A 23,891-nucleotide genomic window follows, 5' to 3' on the forward strand; every position below is an offset into this window, starting at 1 on the left:
ATACTGCTAACCTGACGTTTACTCCTCATTTGACTCTGAAGATGACTAACGCTAAGGTTGTCGAAATGTCAGTCAACAACAACAAAAACAGTCCTTCTCAGGACTATACCAACCTGTACGATCTACATTTACAAACATGTAACGATACTCCCGTGTTCAAACCATTTACTTTATGATACAATTGGTCGCATGGGTATTTGTGGTTTGTGTAGTTTTGGTAGTCCGTATAGTCTGGGTGGTCTTGGTACTCTTGGTACTGAACATCTAAGTCGATAGTAAATACGTTCAGGTATAATGTTAGATTTTCTGTATATGTAGTCTAATTCATGTCATACACCTGTTGATTTATCGATTGTATGAACGGCATCTCAGACTCTTCAGAAAACTATTTTGAAACACAACATTAGAAAAAATGTTTTTCTGTGGAAAAAACCTTTAAAAGTCGCGAGAGATCTAAATGACGTCAGTTTCTTCATGCGAGTCTCGTGAGCCCAGTTACGTGGTATTCAAGCAGAGCTAGAGCCTCGAAAAAAGCAGAAAGAGTTAAAAAATACATGGGTCGTTTAAATAAAAAACATTTTCAAATCGTGAACAAGTTTGACGTTAATAGTATTAAATATGCAATATTATTTGAACTATATTACTAAATCAACTTCATTTACTAGCCATCCATTTCACAGACTACCCACATGTACGCATTTCGTACCTGTTTTTAAGTCATTTAAGACTTTAGGCAGATCATTTCCTAAGCGAAATTACTATAGTTTGGTGTTTCTAGAACCTGCTGATTTAAATTCACTATTGAGGACGGGTCAAATTCGGTCCTTGCGTTTGTAAGAGAGCTCTTTATTACTTGACCAATGAGTGCAATAGAGTCGAGTCCATAAGTGAGGACATAACCTTCTGATAATCTGGGCTGACTCTTTTTCCCGACTGTTAAGTAATTTATTAAATACTAGAAGCTGGTATAAGTAAATTTTGTAGCGTCGATAATTTAAATCAGTTCGTTTTGCTTAAGGTTTGAGCCTTCCCCAAATCTCTGGGTTTATCCGAGGTACGTATAGTTCTTCATACTTTTGGGGGACCTTTAGAGATCTCTTTCCTGTTTTCAATGACTAACTCAGTGGCAAATTTATTAACTACAAGACGAGCAAGCTCATTTGTAATAGGTCATCCATGATCATTAGAGTGGCAAAGAGAGGCACTAATTTCAGTTAAAAAACTCACACTGTTCTCATCTTTGGTTTCTTGGTCTAACAAACCGTCAATTTCATTGTCATAGCACTGAATACTTAGGGCATCGTCATCATCATGGGCTGAATTATCGTCTTCCTCGGAGACAATCAATGTACTGCTTTCACTGGAGCTAAAGTATTTCTTTTTTTCAGAGGCTAGGTGGGTAGATTTCTTTGAAGCTTTTGATGCACGAAGTTATCGTGTACGTCAGTCTTTGAACGTTTAGCAGGAGTTGCGGAGTCAATGTCGATACATTCAACCGTCGGTTTTCGATTACAGTTACGTCTATTGTCCGCTACAAGACTAGATAATAACGTATTCTGTATGTTCCTGCTTTCTTGCAAGGCATTTAATATCTTTCAAAAGAGTTGTTGAGTCGGATTCAGAAAGATTCGGCTGTTGCGTTTGTCAACCATGACGACAACATCATGGCGACACTCGTGGTCAGATTCGTCTGACGTAATGTTAAACCTACAAGTAATAGATATTGACTCTATGAACAAAAAAATTCTTTACTTAGCTGAATCCTCGTTCGTCGTTTACCTAGCCACTTACCACAAAACCAAGAAAAAAAGGAAGAAATTTGACAGAAAAAAGCGAAATCCTTTGCGGCGTTAAATAAAACGTTGACTGGTCTTACGCGAAACACTAGTAGTGGACGCATGCACTGAGCTCTCTGTCATTCTGTACAACACTGGAACGACCAGAGTTGATGATTAAATAGAATTAAGCAAACAAGGTGAGATACGTGCTGAGCAAACGGAACGAGTAACTTTTTGTTCGAGGCATGGGCGACAGGCTATAACTCTATAGTATTATTATTGTATTCAACTGCATTGACGGCGCCTAGGAAATCAATTATTGCTCATGCAAATTCTAAAAGTAGGCTCCATTCAGAGATGGCCGGTTTTTTGATAAATCCTGTATACGATTTAAATAAAAAAGAAGACCTTTAGAAATTGAAGTGTTTTGATGATTTCAATGCTAATAGCCTCCAACAGCAAAACATGCACGGTAATGCACGAATGCGATTAGGTATTGAATTTGCACGATAGTTTTAATTCTAAAAATCTTTTTTTGATACACCCTGTACATACATGAGTTTCGAAGTTATCGCATGCTTCATGAACAGAAAGAACATTGCATTCAGAAATTAGTTAAAGAATAGTTTATGCAAAAGCGTTTCAAAAAAAGCTAAAAATAAGGAGAAACAAATTTGACGATACGTCAACAAAATTTTTCATACTGTTTTGTACTGGGGAAATTTTTTGGTAAATCCTTTGATCCTTTCCTCCTTCTCGCCACGACATAGAGCGCATTTATACTTCGACTTTGACCGAGATAATTCTCGGTACGTTTTCTCATCTATTCCCTCGCAATCTGTGTGAGTCCATCGATCACAATGATCGCAGCAAACCATTGGAAGATCTGTCTCATCGTTACGATACACCTTGAGACAAATGGGACAAAAATTCCCATTTCTAAATAACCGCGAGCACGATATACATAAAGTTTGTAGAAACTGCGGCTCTTCACCTTCATTAGGAATTGTAAACTCATGTTTCCATCTTGCAGCGCTACCTTCGGGACCAGGTACCCTTTTTAAACACGACGCACACATGCCGCATTTATCACATATCCAACGACCAATTGGAATTTGGGTCAAACCAACACAAAAGCTATGATAACCACGATCGCACTCATCACAGAACAACATTTTGTCTTCATCATGAGGGTCGTTACATAAGGTGCATCTCTTGCATTCCATACATTGCCAGGGGTACGTCTTAATAATCCGCACCAATTGCGGGCTCATATCCAGACACGTTGGATGACCACTATTTTCACACTCGGAGCAATGAATAAGTTCTTCTGCCAAGCCTAAAGGGAAAAGAAAGCAATGTTCAAAATTCTACAGGGTGTATAAAAAATACAGAGCAGTTGGGAAAACATCGGTGCGCAATGTTTGCAAAAATCTTTCGTTGAAATAGATAGTTCAACTTTCAATCAAAGCGTGTACTATTCCGACATTGGTTTTTCGTTTCTCATTCAAATGAAAAACTGAATTCAAATTTTGTTTTTTTTGTTTTGGTCTGTGACGAAACTCGAAAATGGAATCCAATTTTCGTTTTTTGTTTCCCACGTTATAGTGCATAAACAGACGCTGTTACACTAAAGTTGTTACTTTTAACACAACAATCAGGGGGAGAATAAGCATAAAACTAAGGTTTTGTGTAAAGAAATAACGATTCAGCTCTTAGTCAATGAAGAAATAACAATTCAGCGTTTATGCCGATCGAAAGCATGGCAAACAAGATGCGTCTCAAGCAGTATATAAAGTATGAAATTTAATCTTAAAAGTTTCATCCATGAAAAGGGTTGGAAATGTAAGTCAAATGCAAGGGATTTGCAGCATAAAATTGACTTGTTTTTACTTGAACAGCATATCAAAAGAAAGTGCATCGAGCTTTAAGATAATCTCGAGTATTTGAGAATGCCTAATAGGTTCATATTTTTACAAAGCAAAAACAAAACAAACTCTTTATCTTTCCAATATGTTTTTAATTTTGTCAGAACTGATCGAGTACTCCTCAAATAAGAATAGCAAGGGGAAAATTCATTTTTCTATCATTGGGAAATGAGTGCTGTTTGATGAGGTTCACTGTCATTTCAAAAGAAAGCAAAAGAAAGAGCGGGTTTTCTTCTGTATCATACCACACCATATTTTGTAGGTCATTTGAGAAATAACAGTTGAGTAAGATTTCCAACCTTTTTCGAGAATAAAACTTTTAAGATCAAAATTTCATACATTACGTGCTGCTTGTCCAACCATTACGTCTAGGGATGCATCTTTTATGCTATGCTTTCGGTCAGCAGAAACGCTCGATAATGCGAGCACTAAATCCTCCAGCATTAGGATAATGTTTTTTAATTAGTGTTGTTCCATTTGACAGAAATTCGCTTTATAAAATTGATGCCAGTGACCATAATAATTATTTGATTTGCAGCTGAATCGTCTTTACACACAACCTTAATATTATGCTTACTCCTCCCCCTGATTGTTGCGTTAAAGTAAAGAGAACTATATGTTATATTTCAGCACGTGTTTATGCACTATAACATGAAAAACAAAAAAGAAACTTGGATTCAATTGTTGAGTTTCGTCAAACACCGAGAAACGAAAAGTAAATTTGAATTCGATTTTTGATTTGAATGAAAAATGAAAAAGAAATTTTGGATTTGATCATCCCCAAATGGTTTTTAATTTCAGCAGAAAACAAATGGCAAAATGATACACGCATTTCAATGGTTCATCTGACTGTAAATTTGTCGCAAATAATAATCATTTTTGAGTGAGAATTATGTAATTGAGAAGCATTTCTGAAATAGCTTGCGCGGAAAAGGAAATTGGACGGTTAAAATATGGCATATAATTGTAGCTACTATGGACTAATAAATAACCGTAGTTCTTCTGGTTTTAACATAATAATTTTTTATAGGATTTTGAATAGTTAGTTATTATATTTTAGCTATCTTTCGATATCTACTTATTATGCAAATTTCATATCAAATCAAATCAAATCAAATATGTTGTTTTGGGAAGTCACTGAGGCTAATACGGAGCATCTAAATCACGCCCTAATAATTTGGGGTTTTCCTTCTTAAATGCCATTTTTATACAACCCTCATCAATTATGCGTGTTAGCATTAATTCAAGACATTGCAAGATAAAATTTATGCATAATTGACGAGGACCTTAATAAAATGGTACTTAAAAATAGACATTATTCGGAGCGGATATGCATAGATCAAATTTCCCAAAACTCTATCACCTTTAACAATATACACGAGTGAGTTTTTCAAACTTACTCGTTCATGTTTTCCCAAATTGTACTCGACACTATGCTATTACCTATACAAACAACACAACAATATTTTAACCAAATGTGTTCCAAATGCATTTTTTGCCGCACAAGTGATTTTAAAAGTGCTTCGCGTTCATAAAATTCACAAAATGTTCACCATTACTAGTAAATTTATTTATTACTGCTGTTAGGTATGAGTATTATAGTGGAAATACTGTGGCCAAGTCCGGGTTTGTAATCTCAGCAAAGTACCATTTCTTAAATTGGAGCAAATCTATTTTAAGTATGTGTTCCCAGAAATTGTGTACCCAAGAATTCTACACAATTCTCTTCGCTAAGAAAAGGTAACTTCCTTTCCTTATTTTTAGTTGAGAATTTGTTTAGTGAGGTACAAATGTATATTAGCAGTTATCAGTAGGATATCAATAACAGTTTATTCAAAAGTTGCCTTTACACTCTTCAAATTTATAATACAAATGTATATTAGCAGCTATCAGTAGGAAATCAATAACAGTTTATTCAAAAGTTGCCTTTACATTCTTCAAATTTATAATAATATATTTTTCAGTAATGCTCTTAATGGCATATTTGTCAATATAAGCTATCAAAATTTTGGATTTCTACAGTTCTTTAAAGAACTACTCAATAGTAACTGACCAAGACAAATATGCTGTTCAAAGCAATATTTAAGTTTGTAAACACAACCAGGTCTTTGGTTTACAATATGTAATTAATAATAAAATAATACAATTTGTGACTATTGATTTATAAGTGGTGGTAAAAAAATTTGACAAACAAGTCATAACTATCCATAGATCTGGTGCAATGTCTTGTGCAGTGATAGGGACTGGTAGGTAAAAAAGAGCCAGTTCTTTATTCTCTCCATACACCGTTCCACATGAATCCGTAGACGTGCAATTTTTGTATTGTGTTCATTCTCTGTCTTTGAAAACCAACTTTTTGACTTAAGGAAATTTGGAGTTACTAACCTTGCACCAACTGATGGTAAATCATCCTGGATAGTAAAACCCCTGTCTGCCACAACAAAATCACCTCGACCTAAATGTTTAATGTACCCAGATTTCTTTGCAATTTCAGGATCACAGATTGATCCACTAAACAAGTCCCTGGCAAATGATATTACACAATTTGGTGTGATTCCAATAAGATCTTTCATTGTATTGTGTGATATATGTTAGTAGCAGGCTTACTGATTATCCAAGCCTGAGGAACTCCCATGAATATTTCAGTGCAATCTATTATGGACACCAATTCTGGGTAAAACACTATGATCGGGGAGTACGAAGTGCTTTATTTGCTCTTTTGATGGCCACAAAATACACATAGGTTTGAGCTCTGCTCTCATGAATCTAATCCGTGCACGAAATATATGGGACAGATCACGATGAGCCAGATCATTTGCAAACAGGCCAAGTCTTACACGCATCAGCACCATATTCGTGCCATGGAGTACGTTTTCATCTCTGGCCTGGTCGCTCGAATGCCAGTAAGTCAAACTGAGTGCTTGTGTGATACCCATAACTACTGTTATGAAGGTTATGCTCAAAACTCTATAACACAAAAGCATGGTCACGTAACTTGGAAAACCAGTATAGAACGAAGTCAATGTTTTTATAATCATCAACATCAAATATCGGTTGATCGTACAGCTTGTTCTTCATTAATTTCAGCTCAGTTTTTAGATTTTCTAATTCTTGTTTCAGGTCATTCTCACTTGTTTTATTTTCCACGTTTTCTTCACGTTCACTGTTACCGTCTCTTCTGAGAATAGTAGTTCTTGCCGGATTGAATTTTCTGTTGTTTCGCAAGAAACTTCCACAGAACCCTGCTCATCAGCTTTTCTAACTTTAGCTTCAACTTCACTAGCTTTGGCTACCGCTTTTCTTTTTCATGAGGTGGAAGGAATAATCGGATGCTTCTTAATTTCTCGCCGAGCAGCATTTTCTTTCGCCCATGGGATATTTGTGCTCGGCAAGCCTTTTACCAGCACTAAAATGCTCGCCACAAATCTTTGTGCTTGAGCTATCACGTAGGTTGTCATTTTTAGTAACTCTAGCGTATGCTTTTCTTACTACATCATCAAAGGGTATAGAACGCATCTTAACATTGGGTGAATTCCTCTAACTATTCGCACACAGAGGAACACAACAATTCCATTTTAAGACCAACGTAAATTACTTTAAAAAGGATTAAATCGTAGCTGTAAAACGCGAGCATTGACAACAGAAACGCGATTATTTCATTGGATTCCAAAGCGTCCCCAAATCAGTCCCATAAAACCGCGTGCACTTCTAATTCGTGCCCAGTTCGTGCAGATTTTGAAGTGGCTAATTTGCGACGAATATACTGTAAGACAACGCTGTGAGATGAGACAAACTATCCACTTTCACCAAATATTTGCGCAAATTTTACGCGGAGGAAGTTAACGACGTATTCCTAACGCGTCATAATTTTACACCCGTCAAACCACGAGCAAGAGAAAGTTTTCCCACCAGTCGAAGTGCTTTTGCATACAACAAAAACGTTATTCTCGACTTTCACATGCAAGCGTTTACAGTTAATTTTATGAAACCAACTATTTGTTGCCTATAAATATATCTTTTTATTGAAGAACCGACCTATGAGGCACCGTTTCTGACAAAATGTGACTAAAAACATTTACGTTAAAGATTTAGATTAACTATTAACGATTTTCATTAACCAGGCGATTCACTAGAATCTATGTCTGGTTTAAGAGTAGTAATAGTGCGCTTTATTTCTAGTAAGATGTTACTTACCGTGGCAGATCTGTGCGCAACTTTAAATTTTACTGTAGTATGTTTAATACCACTTCACCAACACGTAGTGCATGAGTGTAGTTAGACCGGAAGTTCAGAACATGTTGCTAAATAATCAGCGCTAGCCAAGTACTTGGCAAATACGGCAATACGACGAATACCAACATTCTTCACATTCTATATAAACTCGAGCTTACAAAATCTTCAAAATATTTGTCATCAGTGCCAGCATTAACGAAAAGCGTTATAGTTAAAGCAAAACTCGTTTGAGTTTTCGCCACTCACTACAATGGAAAGTTTGGAACCTTTGCACTAAAAAGCACAGATCAACATTTGGTGTAATGAAACGAGAAGTGAAACAGCTAATATCCTATACGATGAAATTGACCAGTTAGCGTTATTTGTTCATTCACACGCAAAGTTCTAAAACAGCAAAGAACAACAAAGTTCTGGAACAAAACATACCGTTTTTGTTTTTCTCAGGTCCAGACAAGCATATTCCACACACGGGATCCTTTTTTCCACTACCATGATTTCTATGCTTGTACGTTCTTTTTGGAGGAGGTTCATCGTACACTTCTTCACGCTTACCTATGGTCATATATGGTACAACTGGCACAGGTCCTTCGCTTTTCTGTTGCATCATTTCAAATGCTTCGGGAACTGTTGTCACCTGGGGTGAAAAAATCGTATGACTTCTTTAAAATTGTGGAAATTATAACGATAAAAAGGCTACATATAGGTACCCGAAAGTTCGTTTGCCACCCAGGTGACGTCGACAGCCTGCAAGAGGGGTTGTGCTAGGTAAATAATTCGGTGTTAATTAACTTTAAAAACAAAAAAAATCTAAAAAAATAAGTCATACCGATATGTGAAATTTACACAGCAAAGCCAAACATGCTGGTTGGATACGCCACTGCGATCCAACGAGGCCTACAGCTATGATTTCGCATTCATTGCGACGAATATTCCGTCAACCATTAAGAAGGAAAGATTTATATTTTTAAAGCCGAGAAAATGAATATACGAAGCATAAGCGATTTGGCAATAAGCAAAAAAATATACCCGGCATGGCCCACATTCCACTTTATGAATATACAAGGTTTTCTTTTTCCAATTTGAAGAGAATTAACATATAGGTACGTAAAAAACAAACAACATAAAAATTTACTAGGTTAGCAGTGCAATTAATGAACGAGACGAAGAACGGTTGCTGATGTCCACCAAAATTTTACCAGCATATTTAAATATCAAACAGAAAAATAAAGGTCTGCCAGTGTCTGATACAACAGGGTGTATAAAAAAGTATAAAATGTCAGAAGAATGTCACTAACGTGATCAGCGCGCAAGATCTACAAAAACTTTTGGTAAAATAATAGGCACATACTTAGATTTCAAATGGTTTATCTGACAGTAAACTTTTCTTAAAGAATAACCATCTTTAGAGTGAGCCTTGTGTTAACGAGAAGTAGTTTTGAAATATATTTTGCATTATATTTAAAATTTCTTATCTGTAAAACAATTTTTACCTTAAAAATAGTGACTGTTTGTAACAATTTTAGTGTCAGATGAACAATTAGAAGTCCGACAAACCATTTCACCAAGTTTTGCAAATCTTGAGCGTTGATGATTAAAGCGGTGTTTTGAAAACTGTTCAGTTTTTTGATACACCCAGCGTAACACTGGAAATTTTTTCGACATTGCGGAATTACATTCAACTCTAGCCAGATGTACGCCCGACTTGGTAACTTATTAAAAATTCAAAACAATAGGTAAATATTACCTCCAACTGAGGTGGAGGTGGAAATGCGATAACAGTGTTCAAAGGAAGTTGATTCAAAACACGAAAGCTATAGGAGTGATAGTACTCCTGATACTGCCCAGGTAGCAGAGCCACGGGATATTTGCTAGGAATGGTCATATTTGGAGGGAGCTTCTTGTTTCTTCTGGCCGGAATATGAATTAACTGCGTCTGCATGTCGTAGTATGATGCCCTTTCCTCACGACGCTGTTGTAGTAGAAGAGCATTGTAATCTGAAGAATCTTTCATAGCTTTTTTCAATGCATTAGTCTGCCGTATCGATAACGTCTTTCCGTTTTTACTCGTTTTGCTGACGGCTGCCTGCTTCTCCTTTTCGTGCAGCATCGCAACATACGCGCGGTAGGATGATGGGTAATACTCAATCATAACATGACGTACATCATCCGTGCTTAAAGCCATTATCTGAAGAAATAAAAACAATAAATCAACGTGGAAGACAAAACTGATACCATGTTGCAAGCTCATGAAAAATACTGTAAAAACGAAATTTTTTGAATGTTTTTGCTCAGTTCATATTAGTTTTGAGGTTCTCTCAAATCAGGAGGCCGTATATGGTATAGGCCACTGTTAAGATGTCCCGCAATTTTAAACATCCTGGTTGTAGGAAGATTAAAATTTATTTGCATACAAAAATTATTAGTTTAGATAGCAATAATATGTAAAGGAAGGGGAGGAAAAGAGATGAAATATTTGGGGGTGAGCAGTAAAATGAGTCAAATGATCATATTTCTAATTTTAACAACTCAAGTCCAAATGATTAAAAATTATTTAATATGTAGTAGATTAGGAAATATTGGGGTTTAACTGCCCCTTTTCACCCTTCCCGTCATTGTATCTGCTCCCGGGTATGGGGTTCGCAGGTTAAAATGGTACCAAACCACTGTGGCCTAACCACCTAAAAAACGAAAATCAGCCAAAATTTATTCTCCTGCTACAGAAATTTATCCAAATAAACTACAAATCAGTTCATTCAACAATTTAACATTTTCCCGTAAACAAAGAAAATATATTTGCATAAATTAAACAGATATAAATTTGCAACATTGTAGAAGTATATGTTTGTAGATGTAGATCGTACAGGTTGGTATAGCCCTGAGGACTGTTTTTGTTGTTGTTGACTACCGCTAAAGTTGTCAAAACGTCAGTCAAAAACAACAAAAACAGTCCTTCTCAGGACTATACCAACCTGGACGATCTAGATCTACAAACATGTAACAATACTCCCGGGTTCAAACCATTTACTTTATTGTAGAAGTATAAATAAACTTGGTTTCACCACAACTTGAAATCCACTTTAAGATCATATTTTTAATATGTTACTAAATGATAATACAAGCATATACTAAAAAATGAAGTCAAAAAGAGTCATGATGCAAAACATTTTATAGGGTTTAACAAGCACAAAGATGAGCAGCTACAAAATATAAAAAGGAGTTGCCTTTAGAAAATTAAAATGTGGTGAAGATGTCATCCTGTTTTCACACAAGAAGAACTAACAGCTTTAAAGTATGATTTTAAATTTATCAATTCAAATTCTGAGTTTTACCAGAATCGCTTTAAATGAAAACGCATTTTTATCAATGCGCTAAACCATTTGTTAACACACCAGACTGATTTACCAATGTTTAATATAAAATCTCTTCAGATTTATCATAATTTATGTCTTTAAATGCCAAACAAAGTCACGCCAATACACAATATTTGAGTTACATGAGTTATATCCTACTTATCACAGGACAGAAGCAATTTTATAATTTGTGCATACAGCAGCTATACTACACGAGTAAAAATTGATCAGGTTGTTGCAACATTGTTTGTTATGCAACGTATGATCAGCGTTGTTATCATGACTCAGCAACAATGTTAAATTATCAATCGTTAGCAATATCAATCAAACAATATTGTTAACGATTGCTAAAGGATCAACTTTGTTGCAACATGTTCGAACAATATGTGAACATGGTTGATAGAACAAGCCTGTTTGTTGTTGTTGGAACAATATTGTTCCAGCCTTGTTCATTCAACAATCGTCAACAACATTGTCACAACAAGCACGAACAACAGGGTTAAAAGAACAAGATGTTTTTGATTGCTCGAAAACTTAATAACAATATTAATAACAGCATGGTCGAATGATGTTCAATGAAAAACATATGATAGGTCAAGTACATGAAAAAGCAACCAATCAAAATCGTATAAACTTTTCAAACAAGAAGCGGGAAACCATATTTATAGAAAAAATACAAAGAGACGCAAACAAAACTGTCACAAAGCATTTAAACTTTCTACGGCGAGATAAACAAAACACATAAAATAAACACAATAAGACGATTGCACCTCGAGCAGGTGCAACCCTCGACCTTCGGTCTCGGGCTTGCACTGATCTGCTCTCGAGCTCTCAAAGGTCTGCTCGGTTTTCATAAGCCTGTGCAAACACACTACACATCTTTTATTTCTTAAATAATTCGCAATGATGTTTTTGCTATTTGATCAACATCGTTATGAAAATGAAAGACGAGCTTGACGAAATCGAAATGACAAGTGCGAAGTTAATTTTGTAAAGCATTGTGAAAAGCTTTTATAGTTTAAAATTTTAAAAGAGATTACGACAACGACGAAATGTTATGGCAAACATGAACGAACATAGATATCTCTTTACGTAAAGAAAATACAGTGATTATTCAATGGATAATGATGCAGAAATAATAAGGATGACAATGATGACAGCAAAAACATGAAAATCAAAACTTGATCATGAGATAAACTGTTCGTATCCCGGTATCCATAAGAAACGTTTTCATTGCTTATCACTTTGTGTAGTTTGGAGAACGTTTTTCTAATCTATAAATTCAATGATACATTTTAAGGTCTACTGATAATTGTTGTTATAACGTGCTAATGGAGTATCTCGACAAAATAACTGCTTTAGAAATCAAGGTCAGACGAAATCAAGCAGGAACAATTTGTAATGATTTACACAAGTAATTCACATGCAAGAACTTGTCTGGAAAGCTATGTAAGCTTCCCCTTCTGTATCTTGTACATATTATTGAAAAACCAGGGCCAAGAAATAGTTTCTGCAATGAAAGGTAGACTATATACTCAGTAAATAGGTATTGTATGATTGTATTGATTGAGCAAAGTTGTGTTATTATTTGAAATGATTTATCTTTGCAAAAAAACACCTATAGATTGATATATATCTATACCAAAATTTTCAGGGAAAGAATCACGAAAGGCAAAGAAATTGAAAAGAAACCTTTGATTTCATTATTGTATCACCAAATCTAAACGATTTATTTGATTGTGTTGTGTTTGCACATAGGATGAAGAAAGAAAAAGTGCATATTCATAAAAGCAAAATTCAAGATAAAGTAACTGCTCTCCAATGTTATTTGGAAACTATGTCTACACAAAAACTTCAAAGTTGATGTACTAGTTGTATGACAAAATGGACAAAGAAAATCGGATACTTGTATCTATATAACTAATTTCAAGACATACATACTGTAAATGTATAATCCTCTTTATAATTTCCTCATCAATTTTGTATGTTTATTAGGCAAACAATTTGAATATCTAAACAAGGACATGTTGGCACTGTGGCACTGGCCACTAGGGATGTTTAACTATTTATGGAAAACCACGATCTTGAGATCCTTGGAGTATCCAATGATCTAAAGTTTATAGAAAAGACCAGATAATCATGGCAAGAACAATGCGTATATGTTTATAAATTCATATTATTGTTGTATTTATAATATTGATGTATTTACCCTGTATTATCTTGAAATATTTATATTAAACTCGGCAACACAGTTATATATTCCTTGTTTCAGCTAAAGCAACCATGAAAATATTATTTTTAAGCTTTTAAACAACTCCCCCTGAATATGATATTGTTAATGCATTGTTGAGTCAACAATGTTTGCATTTGTTGACATAAAAAATCGTAGATGATAACAAATTGATTTTTACTGACCCAACTATGTTTTTAAGTCTTGTTACTTGAACAACTGCCAACATTAATGTTTCAACAAGTGTGAACAGTATTGTTGACAAAACCTTGTTGACAGGGTGTAGCACAATATTGCAACATATTGTTATGAACAATGTTGAACAACGTTGATGACAACTAGCAACAACATGATGATTTTTATGCGTGTTAGCAGAACCTTATGCCAGCTAAGAGTTTCAAAACATATTAAACATAAAACATTCTTGAAGTCATGTTCAATACAAGGTTTATATAAAAGAAATTTTTATCAATGTTAGGGGCCCTTTACATGAGCTATACTAGGAGGGTTAGACTTTCCTCTAAGAAGCTATTTTTGCCTCTTTTACAGGTAAACTTTCAATATCTAGATCTGGGCTTGCACCAAATGCTTCAGAGACAAATACAAAATGGCTGGCAACAGACCACCATAACAGAAAAAGGATATTCTTTACCCCTATTAGACAACATCTAGAGCAGTAAACAGAAATATCTTGGCTGGCAGGGCATGTACATAAAAATTTGTAAAGTTTGCAGTGTAAAAATTTGTAAAGTTTGCACATATTCTTGGTAGGGCTAACCATACCCACAGCGCTCATGTAAACAGCCTCTTATTGTGAGCATCATCTAACGTGGGCAAGCGCTGAGCGACATTACTAACTTTTTGGTAAACACTAAGAGACATTAGTTGCAAGTAAAGGTTCTGAAAATGGACAATATGCAAAACCATGAAGTCGAAAAACAGAAAAAGTGAAACTAAAACGGTATGAACTAAAGATGGTTTAGATTTGAATATAAATTTACAGTTTTGTGCGACACAATGTCTAGTTTCGTAGTATTCGCTACCTATATGAGAATGTTATCCAATGCATATACCTTCTTCTCCAGGGAGTTGAATAGATTTTCTGTTATGACTCCTTGTCCAAAAAGAAACTTCCTTTCCTCAATAGACACTTCGTGATGGTCAATGTCGGGATACTTCTGCAACAAGTTTGTATCATTCAAGAAACTGGAGATCGTCATTTGCAAATGAAAATATTCGCCACTTTTATCCTGAGGCCATTGATACTCAAATGGAAACTTTTGTGATTCAACTGTTGCTTTAAAAGTTAAGCTATCTACTTCGGAAATTACTTTTGATTCAGGCATAACGCCAGTTCGTTTATTTCTAGGAACCAAAGACTTCAATAAATCCAAAATTCGCTAGTCGTGAAATCTGAAAGCACAGTTGAAAACTTGAAAGCAAGGAATTTATAATTCACAAGGAATACGTCGCAATGATTGGCCAATAACTCACCAGTAGCAACTGATCTTTCACAAGACTGAATGAACTACTGTGAAGGTACCACAACATTCATGACATTCATCCTTCATTCACCAGAACATTGGATCAGACTCATATGCAATATCAAAGTCTGTACAAACAGTAACATTTGTAGCAAACAAGACTGTTCTTCAACAACAGAATTGTTTATAATGCACAAACAATAAGTTCCTTATCAAAAAATGCTTAACCAAATAGAAGCCTATACCACTCCGCATTGGAATTTGACTATAACTATAATCACAGTTTCACAAGCAATAAAGAAATCAACAACTTCAAATTAGATCAATAGAATATTAAAGAGCTACTGCATCTATCCAATATTTTAAGTCCATAATTTTCCAGCAAAAAACCTTGGTAATCTGTCAGCAATAAGTCTTCATGCTTGGATCACATTGCAAAATATGTACTACCTAAACAAAATTTCAAAACTACAGTGCTTCAAAACTAAACTTTGTCCAACTATGGAAAACACCGATTCAATGGCCGGCAAAGTTTAAGTCAAAATAAATTATAGCAGCTCAATTGTAAATTCAAAAGACTTTTTAGTTTTAGAATAACATTATTAGTGATGAATTTTTAAGAACATATTTTTACCAGTTAAGTTGCCTCTACGGTTTCGAAATGTAAATATGACCAAAAATGAGCTGCAGTGATTTATTTTGACTTACCTTATAACTGCCAAAGCATTGATTCAGATCTGGATGTATGTGTAGTAACGTGTTTTCCCGACCAAGAATATGCAAATGTCGAGTATTTTCTTTATCGCTGGTAAATTATAAGAAATGAAAACAAATATCTTGGTGTTGTTGTTGAAAACTGCCGGAATGTAAGTTCACATACGTAAAAACCCCTAGCAGTGGGTCACGATTAGTTTCAAAAAACGAACTAGTCAACCGCGAATGTAGCTAAAATTCATAAATTAAAAAACGCCAAAAGCTTGATTGTGGATTACAATATATTTGAAAAAAAGATCAAAAATTTACTCCTGCAAAGTCAAGCATATAATTTCACGCACGTCCCGGTTAAAGTTTAGAAAAAACTTGCGTGAAACGACAACCTTGTTATCGTCAATTTTCGATGATATATCAAATGTTCAATGATATATTGCTCTACTTTGTATGATTTGGAAGATGTAACAATCAAAATATCCTATATGTCTGCAACACACAATGCAAACTTGGTTGTTAAGCAATCTAGCAGTGGGTCACGATTAGTTTCAAAGAACGAACTAGTCAACCGCGAATGTATCTCAAATCCATAAAGTTGAATTTGGTTTGCAGTAATTATTCTTAAAAACGCCAAAAGCTTGATTGTGGATTACATAATATTTAAAATTTCCATTAAACAAGGCCGAATTGCTTCATTCTTTTACTCATGTAGTCAATTTCACACAGTTTCATTATAAGTTTAACTTGCAAGTAGAAACGAAAATGGCGGCTCAGCGCTCGCCCCAGACCCGTTGTCGCAACTCGTACAAACACAGGGCTCTGTTTGTCACGAATGGTACGTATAAATTGTATATACTTCACCAATCTATTTTTATTTTACCTATGCTTTATTCCCGCGATTGGTTGAAGCCAGCTTGAGTACAATGGCATTTACATTCCCCCCTGACAGCGTGTGCCGCGTGCTTATTAGACGGCAAAAAGTATTCCACGTACAAGGAACTATTTGTTTCTTATTTGTGTGTTTTTAGTGTTATTTATTTATTTCTATGAGCTGTTAAATATTATCTGGTTATATTCAGATCGTCAATGCGTATTGCCATGTTTTTCCACATTTTTTTGAAACTTCTGCCTTGTGTACTATGGAAAAATCAAATTTGTATATCATACTTCTGATTTCAATTACTGCTTGTAAATTTACGGTAAAGTAACGTACATTTTGTTTTTTACATAATGTTTTAGCTCTATTAGAAATAAACATCAAACGGCAAACGACATTCTTTAGTAGTACTGTCAATGTCGTCAAGCTTATACATATTTTAATATACAATTTCATGCACACTTCTTGCATGTTTGACTGTTTGCAAACAGTTTGGTGCAACTGTCTTTCTTAAATAGATGAGTAAATCTTACTTAAAATGCCCCAAAAGGAGTGAGAAAAAGTTTGCTTACTCCTACAACTTAAGTCAACAGGAAATATATCATGAGTAGCTATATAGGTATCTAGTTTTTTTCAGTTATTTTGGTAGGATTAATTCTGAGTATCTTATTTAAGTTAAAACGAAATAATATTCTGATAAATTTACTGCGAACTTAAAAAGAAAATATTTTGAACTAGGAGAGCTTTTCCGAAAATTGACCTCCGTCCCAATGTATTCGGAACACGAAGAATAATCACAATCACAAATTTTGGTTTCTTAAACAAATTTATTATTACTCCTCAAAGTATCTCGCTTCTCTCGCTTGTCTCACTTCCGTTCTCTGCTCTCTCTACTTCCGTTCCACTCATGTTTTCTATATTGTTCCTTATCGTCCCAACGTACCCGAATGTACAATTGAAACCCAACACAACTTTAACATAATTTGCAACACCCTCCCCCACATGTGACTACGAATGAGTCACATGTTATATCACTTTGTCTCGAAGTTTATTTCATTCCTGTTCCATTAGCTCCTGATTTATCGCCTCTTCATCCACAGCAGCTTGTCGTCTTGCTCTGAATTCTTCGGCGTTCACTCGCAACTTCTTTTGATGGTTGCTGACGTCTCATTGTAGTTCTAAAGGATAGATCAGTTGGATTGGTCTCTCAAGAGATATTTTTCCACACTGAAGTTTGACTCCTCTCACAATTCCATCCCTTCCACGGATCAACATCGTTACCTTTCCGATCTTCCACATATTTCTGTTTTTCTCATCACCCTTAATTAAAACGATATCTCCCTCTTTCGGATGAGATTCGGTTGCCGATTTGCTAACTTGATTGCGTTGGCGTAGACTTGTTAAATATTCTCGCTGCCATCTGTTCCACAATTGGGTTTTGATTTTGTACAAATACTTTGCTCGCTTCCGTAGTTCACCGTTCTTAATGTGATGACTCTCCACCTCAGGGATGACATTTGTCTGTTGCAGTACGAACGAAGATGGCGGAGTACGGGGAGTTCAACACCATCCTCCACATAGCTCAATGGTCGATTGTTCATACAAATTTCTACGTCCAGAACAACTTCTGCCAGTTCATCGAATTTCAGAAGTCCTTTACCAACGATTTTGTAAAATGATGATTTGAATACACCGATCAATCGCTCAAACTGGCCTCCCCACCAGGGTGCGCGGGACAGATTGAATCTCCATTTAATGCTATGTTTACTGAGCTCGCTGTGAAACCTCTCGTCTTGCATTGCTCTCTTTAACCATGCTGCTGCAGCTTAGAACGTTTTTGCAGTGTCCGAATAGATCAGCGAAGGACGACCTCGCCTTGCTATGAGCCGTTTTAGACTTTGCAGGAAAGAAGTTGTCTCAAGACTCTTCAACAATTCAAGATATACTCCTCGCGTCAAACTACAGGAAACGAGCACTAGATAGGCTTTTCCTTGATTTTTCTTGACTTTATACTTAATCGGACCGGCGAAATCGACACCAATGACTTTATACGGTGTGGTTCCTTCTGTTCGAGTCTTTGGTAGAGGAGCAGGTATTGGAGCTTGATACGGTTTGGTCGTGAATCTCTTGCATCTGTAGCATCTCTTCCTTTGCCTTTTGACTAATCGACGAAGCCGAGGAACCCAATACCTTTCTCGGACCTTTGCCATCGTAAGTATAACTCCCCCATGGAGTGTTTCCAAGTGTGCATCTTCCACTAACTTCACGTTGAATAGAGTGTCATCAGGCAAGTAAATAGGGAACTTTCCTTGTATCCGACCGTGACATCTTAAAATCTCGTCATCGTCGGGTTGTACATTTAACTGAATCAGATCCATTTGAGACTTTGGGTTTTCTGCGACTCCGGCTTGTACCATTTTTATCCATGACATGTGTTGCTCTTCCACTTCTTCAGATGTCAGTGGCCCGTGCTTTCTATTATCTCTGTTTTGTCGAGCATTATCAATAAATCGTTTCACCCAGGCCCCAATACGAATCGCCTTTCGCAATGGATGTTTTTCAAGAATATCACTGAATATTGCCAAGTCTGACCGCTGGATAGCCGTGCACAAAATTATTCTCGTCGCCTTTGCTTCACTTTGGGAGTCAGTCGACGGTTTGACTATAAGATCTGGTGGCCAAAGACTACGCTCTGATAACCAGGCAGGACCTTTCATCCACATCTCGGTCAGTTTGCCACCTCTGCTTCCGAGGTCGGCCGGATTGTCGGTTGTTGGCACATGATGCCACACCATCTCATTAGAAGCTCGGATTTTTGCCACTCGATGCGACACGAATTGTTTATAATCACCCTCTCCTTTAATCCACCATAAAGCTACAGTACTATCTGACCAGCAGTGTTTTCTGTGTGGAATGTGTCTCAGCGCATTGCTAGCATTCGAGACCAAATTTGCGGCCATATGACTTGCAACAAGCTCTAACCTCGGGATAGTCAGTCCTCTTTTGGCAAGTCTTGATTTCGCTGCCAGTAATTCCTGAGTAACTCCAGATGGTTGTTTAGCGACCGTGTAGACGACTGCGCACAAACCTTCACCGCTGGCATCCCCAAATCCCTGAATCTCTAAACTACAGACGGGTTCTTGGAACGACAGAACCGCTCTTGGCACGGTCACTTCGCTTGGTAAGGTGTTTTCCCACTTCTCCCAGCTCTGCTTCAGTTTACCAATTAATTCCGCATCCCAAGGTAATTTCAGGTCACACACCTCTCGGTAGATTTGTTTGCCTTGCAAAAGCAGAGGGGATGCAATTCCCATTGGATCATAAATCTTCGCCAGTCGACTTAAAATGTTGCGCTTCGTTGGCAATTTCCCACAATGCCCTATTTGTACACTTAACGTATCTTTCTCTTTATTCCACGTTGTACCCAGGATCTTCGTCTCAGTTGGCTGCACCCCAAATTGTTGTTTGGCCGCTGTTTGCTCTTCATTTTTGTTAACACTTCCTTCATCCAACTCCTTTGCATTTGATGCCCACTTATGAAGGATAAAGGTTGCATCATCCACAATGTCAATAGCTTCCAATTTCCTTTTCCGTGCTTCATCCACAGTGCATCCTCCTGAAATGATGTCATCAACGTACAGACACCTTCTCAGAGCCTCAACTGCGTTTGGAGCTTTGCTTTTCCAGTGATCCAAATGTGTTTCGAGAACTCCCCCAAGTAGGAATGGAGAAGAAACCAATCCAAACAATACTCTCGTGAACCGTAGTACTTCTACATCAGCCTGTGGATCTGGTCGCCAGTGAAATCGTAAAGAATCCCGTTCACTTTCGCGTACACGAATTTGGAGAAATGCCTTTTGAATATCCCCAGTGATTGCAGCAGGGAAACTTCGCGCTCTTACCAGCACTTCCCACAGCTTGTTATTTAGCGAAGGTCCCGCATACAGGCATTCGTTTAAAGAAGGACTTTCTGGTGAAGCTTTTGCTGATGCATCGTACACCACTCTCAGTTTAGTGGACTGCGCTGACTCGCGTACGACTTCTTTGTGAGGTATGTAGAATTCATTACCTTTTGCTACGTTAGTTGCTGGTTCAACTATGCCATGGTGCTTTTGGTCTTGGATTACTGCGTTGAAATCTTCAGTCAATTTCTTTCGCTGTAATCGTTGCTCTAAAGATTCCTACCTTCTGATGCTTCCTGTTTTGTTCGATGGGAGAGGTGGATGATTTCCGCGCCATGGAAGACCGGTCTCGTACCAGCCCTCCGGTGATCGCGTTAATTGCTCTTTGAATTCGTTATACACCATTGATTGGTCGTGTTCAGCAGTGTCCGCTAGGCCCAGCACATCCAACCTGCAGAGATCTTCATAATCCTTCTGCGAAACTTGGGTAAGCAACATCCTTTTACTGTTTGGTTCCACACCAGGGCTCATGGCAAACCATCCGAGTTTTGTTTTTTCTGCAATTGGTTGCCCCTCAGTTCCCACTAGTGGATTCGTGCGAGTTTTTATCCGTGCATATTCCCCGCTTCCCAAAACGATATGGACAGGTAATTGAGCTTTCTGATCATTATCAACAAATTTTGCATTCTTCAGGTGTTCAAACTCTCTTTGTAAGTTTTCATAGTGTGGATTGTCCACTGTGAGTAGCTCTTCTTTCTCCACCTTGATCAACTTCACCTTCATTGAATAATCACTGTCTATTGCTTCAACTTCCCCTTCATAGATTTCCAGTCTTGTTGTTTTTGATGTTAGAAGCATGTCAACTTTAGTGGTTTGCGTCTCAATTGGTTTCACCCTCAGCATAGATGCAAGTTTACCAGATATGTATGAGCTTCCAGCCCCTGAGTCGATCAATGCACGACATGTAATTCCATTTATCTTGACAACAAGAATGGGGAAAATTCCTTCACCAGTACATCCAGCTGTAGTCAACACAGTCTGACCTGTTTTCGGTGGTTCTTCTCGATTGGTGACATCACATATGCTCGTATGGTGTCGTTTGTGGCAATTTCTGCATGATGACTTGCTGGGGCAAGCGTTAGCATGATGCTGTCCTGCTGTGCAGTTGAAACAAAGTTTCTTTTTGACTAAAATTGCTCTTCTCTCCTTGACAGTACTGATTACTTTACATTCCCCCGATTTATGATTTCCTTCACAGTAGACGCACATCCCCTTTTCTTTAGTATGAAAGACTTTCTCTGACCTTCTAGATTTCCATCCAGGTGTGTCTGACTCTTTCTCACAGACTGGATTTCGCCTGGTCCACTGTCTGACTGCTTCAGTGAGCTTGGAAAAGTCCCAACTTTCCCATTCTGGATCATTTCTAACAAGGTCCCCACGTATGGCTGGGAGTTTGTCTAGAGTCATGGAAACATTTCCTTGGACATCCTTCAGTTTACCCAGAGTTTCCAAAGCTTGGAAACTGTGATTTAACTTCTCACTAAATTCGGCAATCTTTCTCGGGTTTGCTCCGGAGATATGAGGCAAGTCCATGATCTCTTTTATGTAAGCTTTTATAATTTCCGAATTCTTCCCATACTGATCTTTTAAAATTGACTTTGCTCTATTGTATCCTTCGGTGGTAAAGGGTAATGATTCTACTCGTCGCTTAACTTTGGGCCCAAGGAAACCACACAGATATGTGAATTTGTTGATGGCAGCTATATTTGACTTGTCCACCGTCTCCGTAAATTGTCCCCAAAATCTGGGCCAATCCATGTATTCCCCCTCAAATTTCGTAATATTTATTTTTGGCAATCTCACCGACATACCTTCATCACTTATTTTTGAGTCCCCGGACTTTGAATTTTGGATTTTTGCATTTACTTGAGCCTTTGTTTCTTGAAGCTTTACTTCAAATTTAAGTTGCTCCTCGCGAGCGTGATTTTCCTCTTCTAATTTCCTATTGTTCAGCAAGTGTTGTAGCTTGTTTATTTCGTCTTCGGCTTCGCTTATTTTTGTTTCGATTTCCGCATTCCAATCGCTGATTTCTTCAAGGTCGTCTTCTCTTTCGATTTTCGCTGCTTCTACAGCTCTTTTAAAATTGTCAGCTTCGTTTATAGTTGTTTTGAGTGCGTTCAGTTGTCGATCGATAGTTTCTTGCTTTCCCGAATCTAATATTTTAGCTGTTCTTTGAGCAGATAACTTTAGTTGAGTTAATTTTTTGTTGAGTTTTGCTTCGTCGTTGGCCATGTTTGTATGGGACGCGTAATATCTCGTACGATATTTTCACAATTTATCACAATAACAATCCTTCGTCGGTAGGTGCCACGTATTCCGAAAATTGACCTCCGTCCCAATGTATTCGGAACACGAAGAATAATCACAATCACAAACTTTGGTTTCTTAAACAAATTTATTATTACTCCTCAAAGTATCTCGCTTCTCTCGCTTGTCTCATCTTTGTCTCGCCTCCATCACTTGTCTCGCCTCCATCACTTGTCTCACTTCCGTTCTCTGCTCTCTCTACTTCCGTTCCACATATGTTTTCTATATTGTTCCTTATCGTCCCCAACGTACCCGAATGTACAATTGAAACCCAACACAACTTTAACATAATTTGCAACAGAGCAAATGAACAAAATTCAAAATACTATGATCATAGTATTTGAATAATTGAATTGAGTTCTTCCAAAAAATTAATCTGGACTCTGATTCTTTTTCATTACGGACTACAATTGAAAAATAATTAATTATTTAAGAAAAAGAGATGTTTCCTTTAGGAGAACCCGAAAGAAGATCATTGCAGGCCCGGGACCGAAGGTCGAGTGTTGCATCTGCTCCAGAGTTCTCACAAACGTCTCCGAGGTTTGCATAAACCATTGAAAACACGAAAAACATCTTTTATTTCTTTGCTTAAATACTATTTAACTATAAATTTGTATTCATTTTGCAAATTCTCTTTTATTGATTGATTGATTTTGTTGAGCTCAAAGCGGTTTACACAGACGAAACAGGATACTACATGGGTTTCAATTAATCTTTTGTGTTCTATCAAAAAGTATTCATTGGCGCAGTCTGCCCATATAATGATGATCTGTTCTAAAAAATGTTAGAACAGATCATTATTATTCCTTTCGTGATTGAACAGAGAAAAATTGCTGAGCGGAACTAAAGTAAGGCCCCGTTCACACTATACCGGATTGCTATCGTAGCTGGTTGAATATTCTTTGTATTAAAAAACGATGAAATTGTTCAACGTCAGAAACACAATCAAATAGACGAAATCTATCAGCTTAATAAGCTTTTACTACGAACAGTTAACTCTTTAAAGCAAATGAAGATGTCGTGATGAATGAATC

The 23,891-nt window shown here is 36.9% G+C and overlaps 3 protein-coding genes across 3 annotated transcripts; all 3 read right to left on the reverse strand.

Annotated features, from left to right (window-relative positions):
* Positions 1-2,267: 2,267 nt before the first annotated feature.
* Positions 2,268-14,957, reverse strand: LOC124458538 (PHD finger protein 10-like). The gene is made up of 4 exons (XM_047008535.1): positions 14,593-14,957; positions 9,684-10,124; positions 8,366-8,573; positions 2,268-3,117 (listed from the first exon to the last, which is right to left on the reverse strand). The coding sequence occupies exons 1-4, from the start codon at positions 14,863-14,865 to the stop codon at positions 2,477-2,479; spliced, it is 1,563 nt and encodes a 520-aa protein (XP_046864491.1). The 5' UTR covers positions 14,866-14,957; the 3' UTR covers positions 2,268-2,476.
* A 3,457-nt stretch (positions 14,958-18,414) lies between these two features.
* LOC124456893 lies at positions 18,415-20,654 on the reverse strand. Its single transcript, XM_047007201.1, has 2 exons — positions 20,618-20,654; positions 18,415-20,573 (listed from the first exon to the last, which is right to left on the reverse strand). The coding sequence occupies exons 1-2, from the start codon at positions 20,652-20,654 to the stop codon at positions 18,415-18,417; spliced, it is 2,196 nt and encodes a 731-aa protein (XP_046863157.1).
* A 108-nt stretch (positions 20,655-20,762) lies between these two features.
* LOC124458536 lies at positions 20,763-23,783 on the reverse strand. The gene is made up of 2 exons (XM_047008528.1): positions 23,038-23,783; positions 20,763-22,990 (listed from the first exon to the last, which is right to left on the reverse strand). Exon 2 carries the CDS (start codon positions 22,780-22,782, stop codon positions 20,770-20,772), a length of 2,013 nt encoding a protein of 670 aa, XP_046864484.1. The 5' UTR covers positions 22,783-22,990; positions 23,038-23,783; the 3' UTR covers positions 20,763-20,769.
* Between the last annotated feature and the right edge of the window lie 108 nt (positions 23,784-23,891).

This window comes from Xenia sp. Carnegie-2017, unplaced genomic scaffold (genome assembly GCF_021976095.1).
Source record: "Xenia sp. Carnegie-2017 unplaced genomic scaffold, XeniaSp_v1 HiC_scaffold_6, whole genome shotgun sequence".
Classification (NCBI taxonomy): Eukaryota; Metazoa; Cnidaria; class Anthozoa; order Malacalcyonacea; family Xeniidae; genus Xenia; species Xenia sp. Carnegie-2017.

Bases quoted from the DNA above. Each gene is read 5' to 3' on its own strand.
- LOC124456893 (XM_047007201.1), bottom strand. From the start codon at position 20,654: ATGAATTCTACATACCTCACAAAGAAGTCGTACGCGA. The intron at 20,574-20,617 runs GTCAGCGCAGTC...ACGATGCATCAG, and splicing joins CACAAAGAAGTCGTACGCGA to CAAAAGCTTCACCAGAAAGT.
- LOC124458536 (XM_047008528.1), bottom strand. From the start codon at position 22,782: ATGGCCAACGACGAAGCAAAACTCAACAAAAAATTAACTCAACTAAAG.
- LOC124458538 (XM_047008535.1), bottom strand. From the start codon at position 14,865: ATGCCTGAATCAAAAGTAATTTCCGAAGTAGATAGCTTAACTTTTAAA. The intron at 10,125-14,592 runs GTATATGCATTG...TTATTTCTTCAG, and splicing joins TCAACTCCCTGGAGAAGAAG to ATAATGGCTTTAAGCACGGA. The intron at 3,118-8,365 runs GTATGTTTTGTT...TTTTCCCTTTAG, and splicing joins ACCTGAGAAAAACAAAAACG to GCTTGGCAGAAGAACTTATT.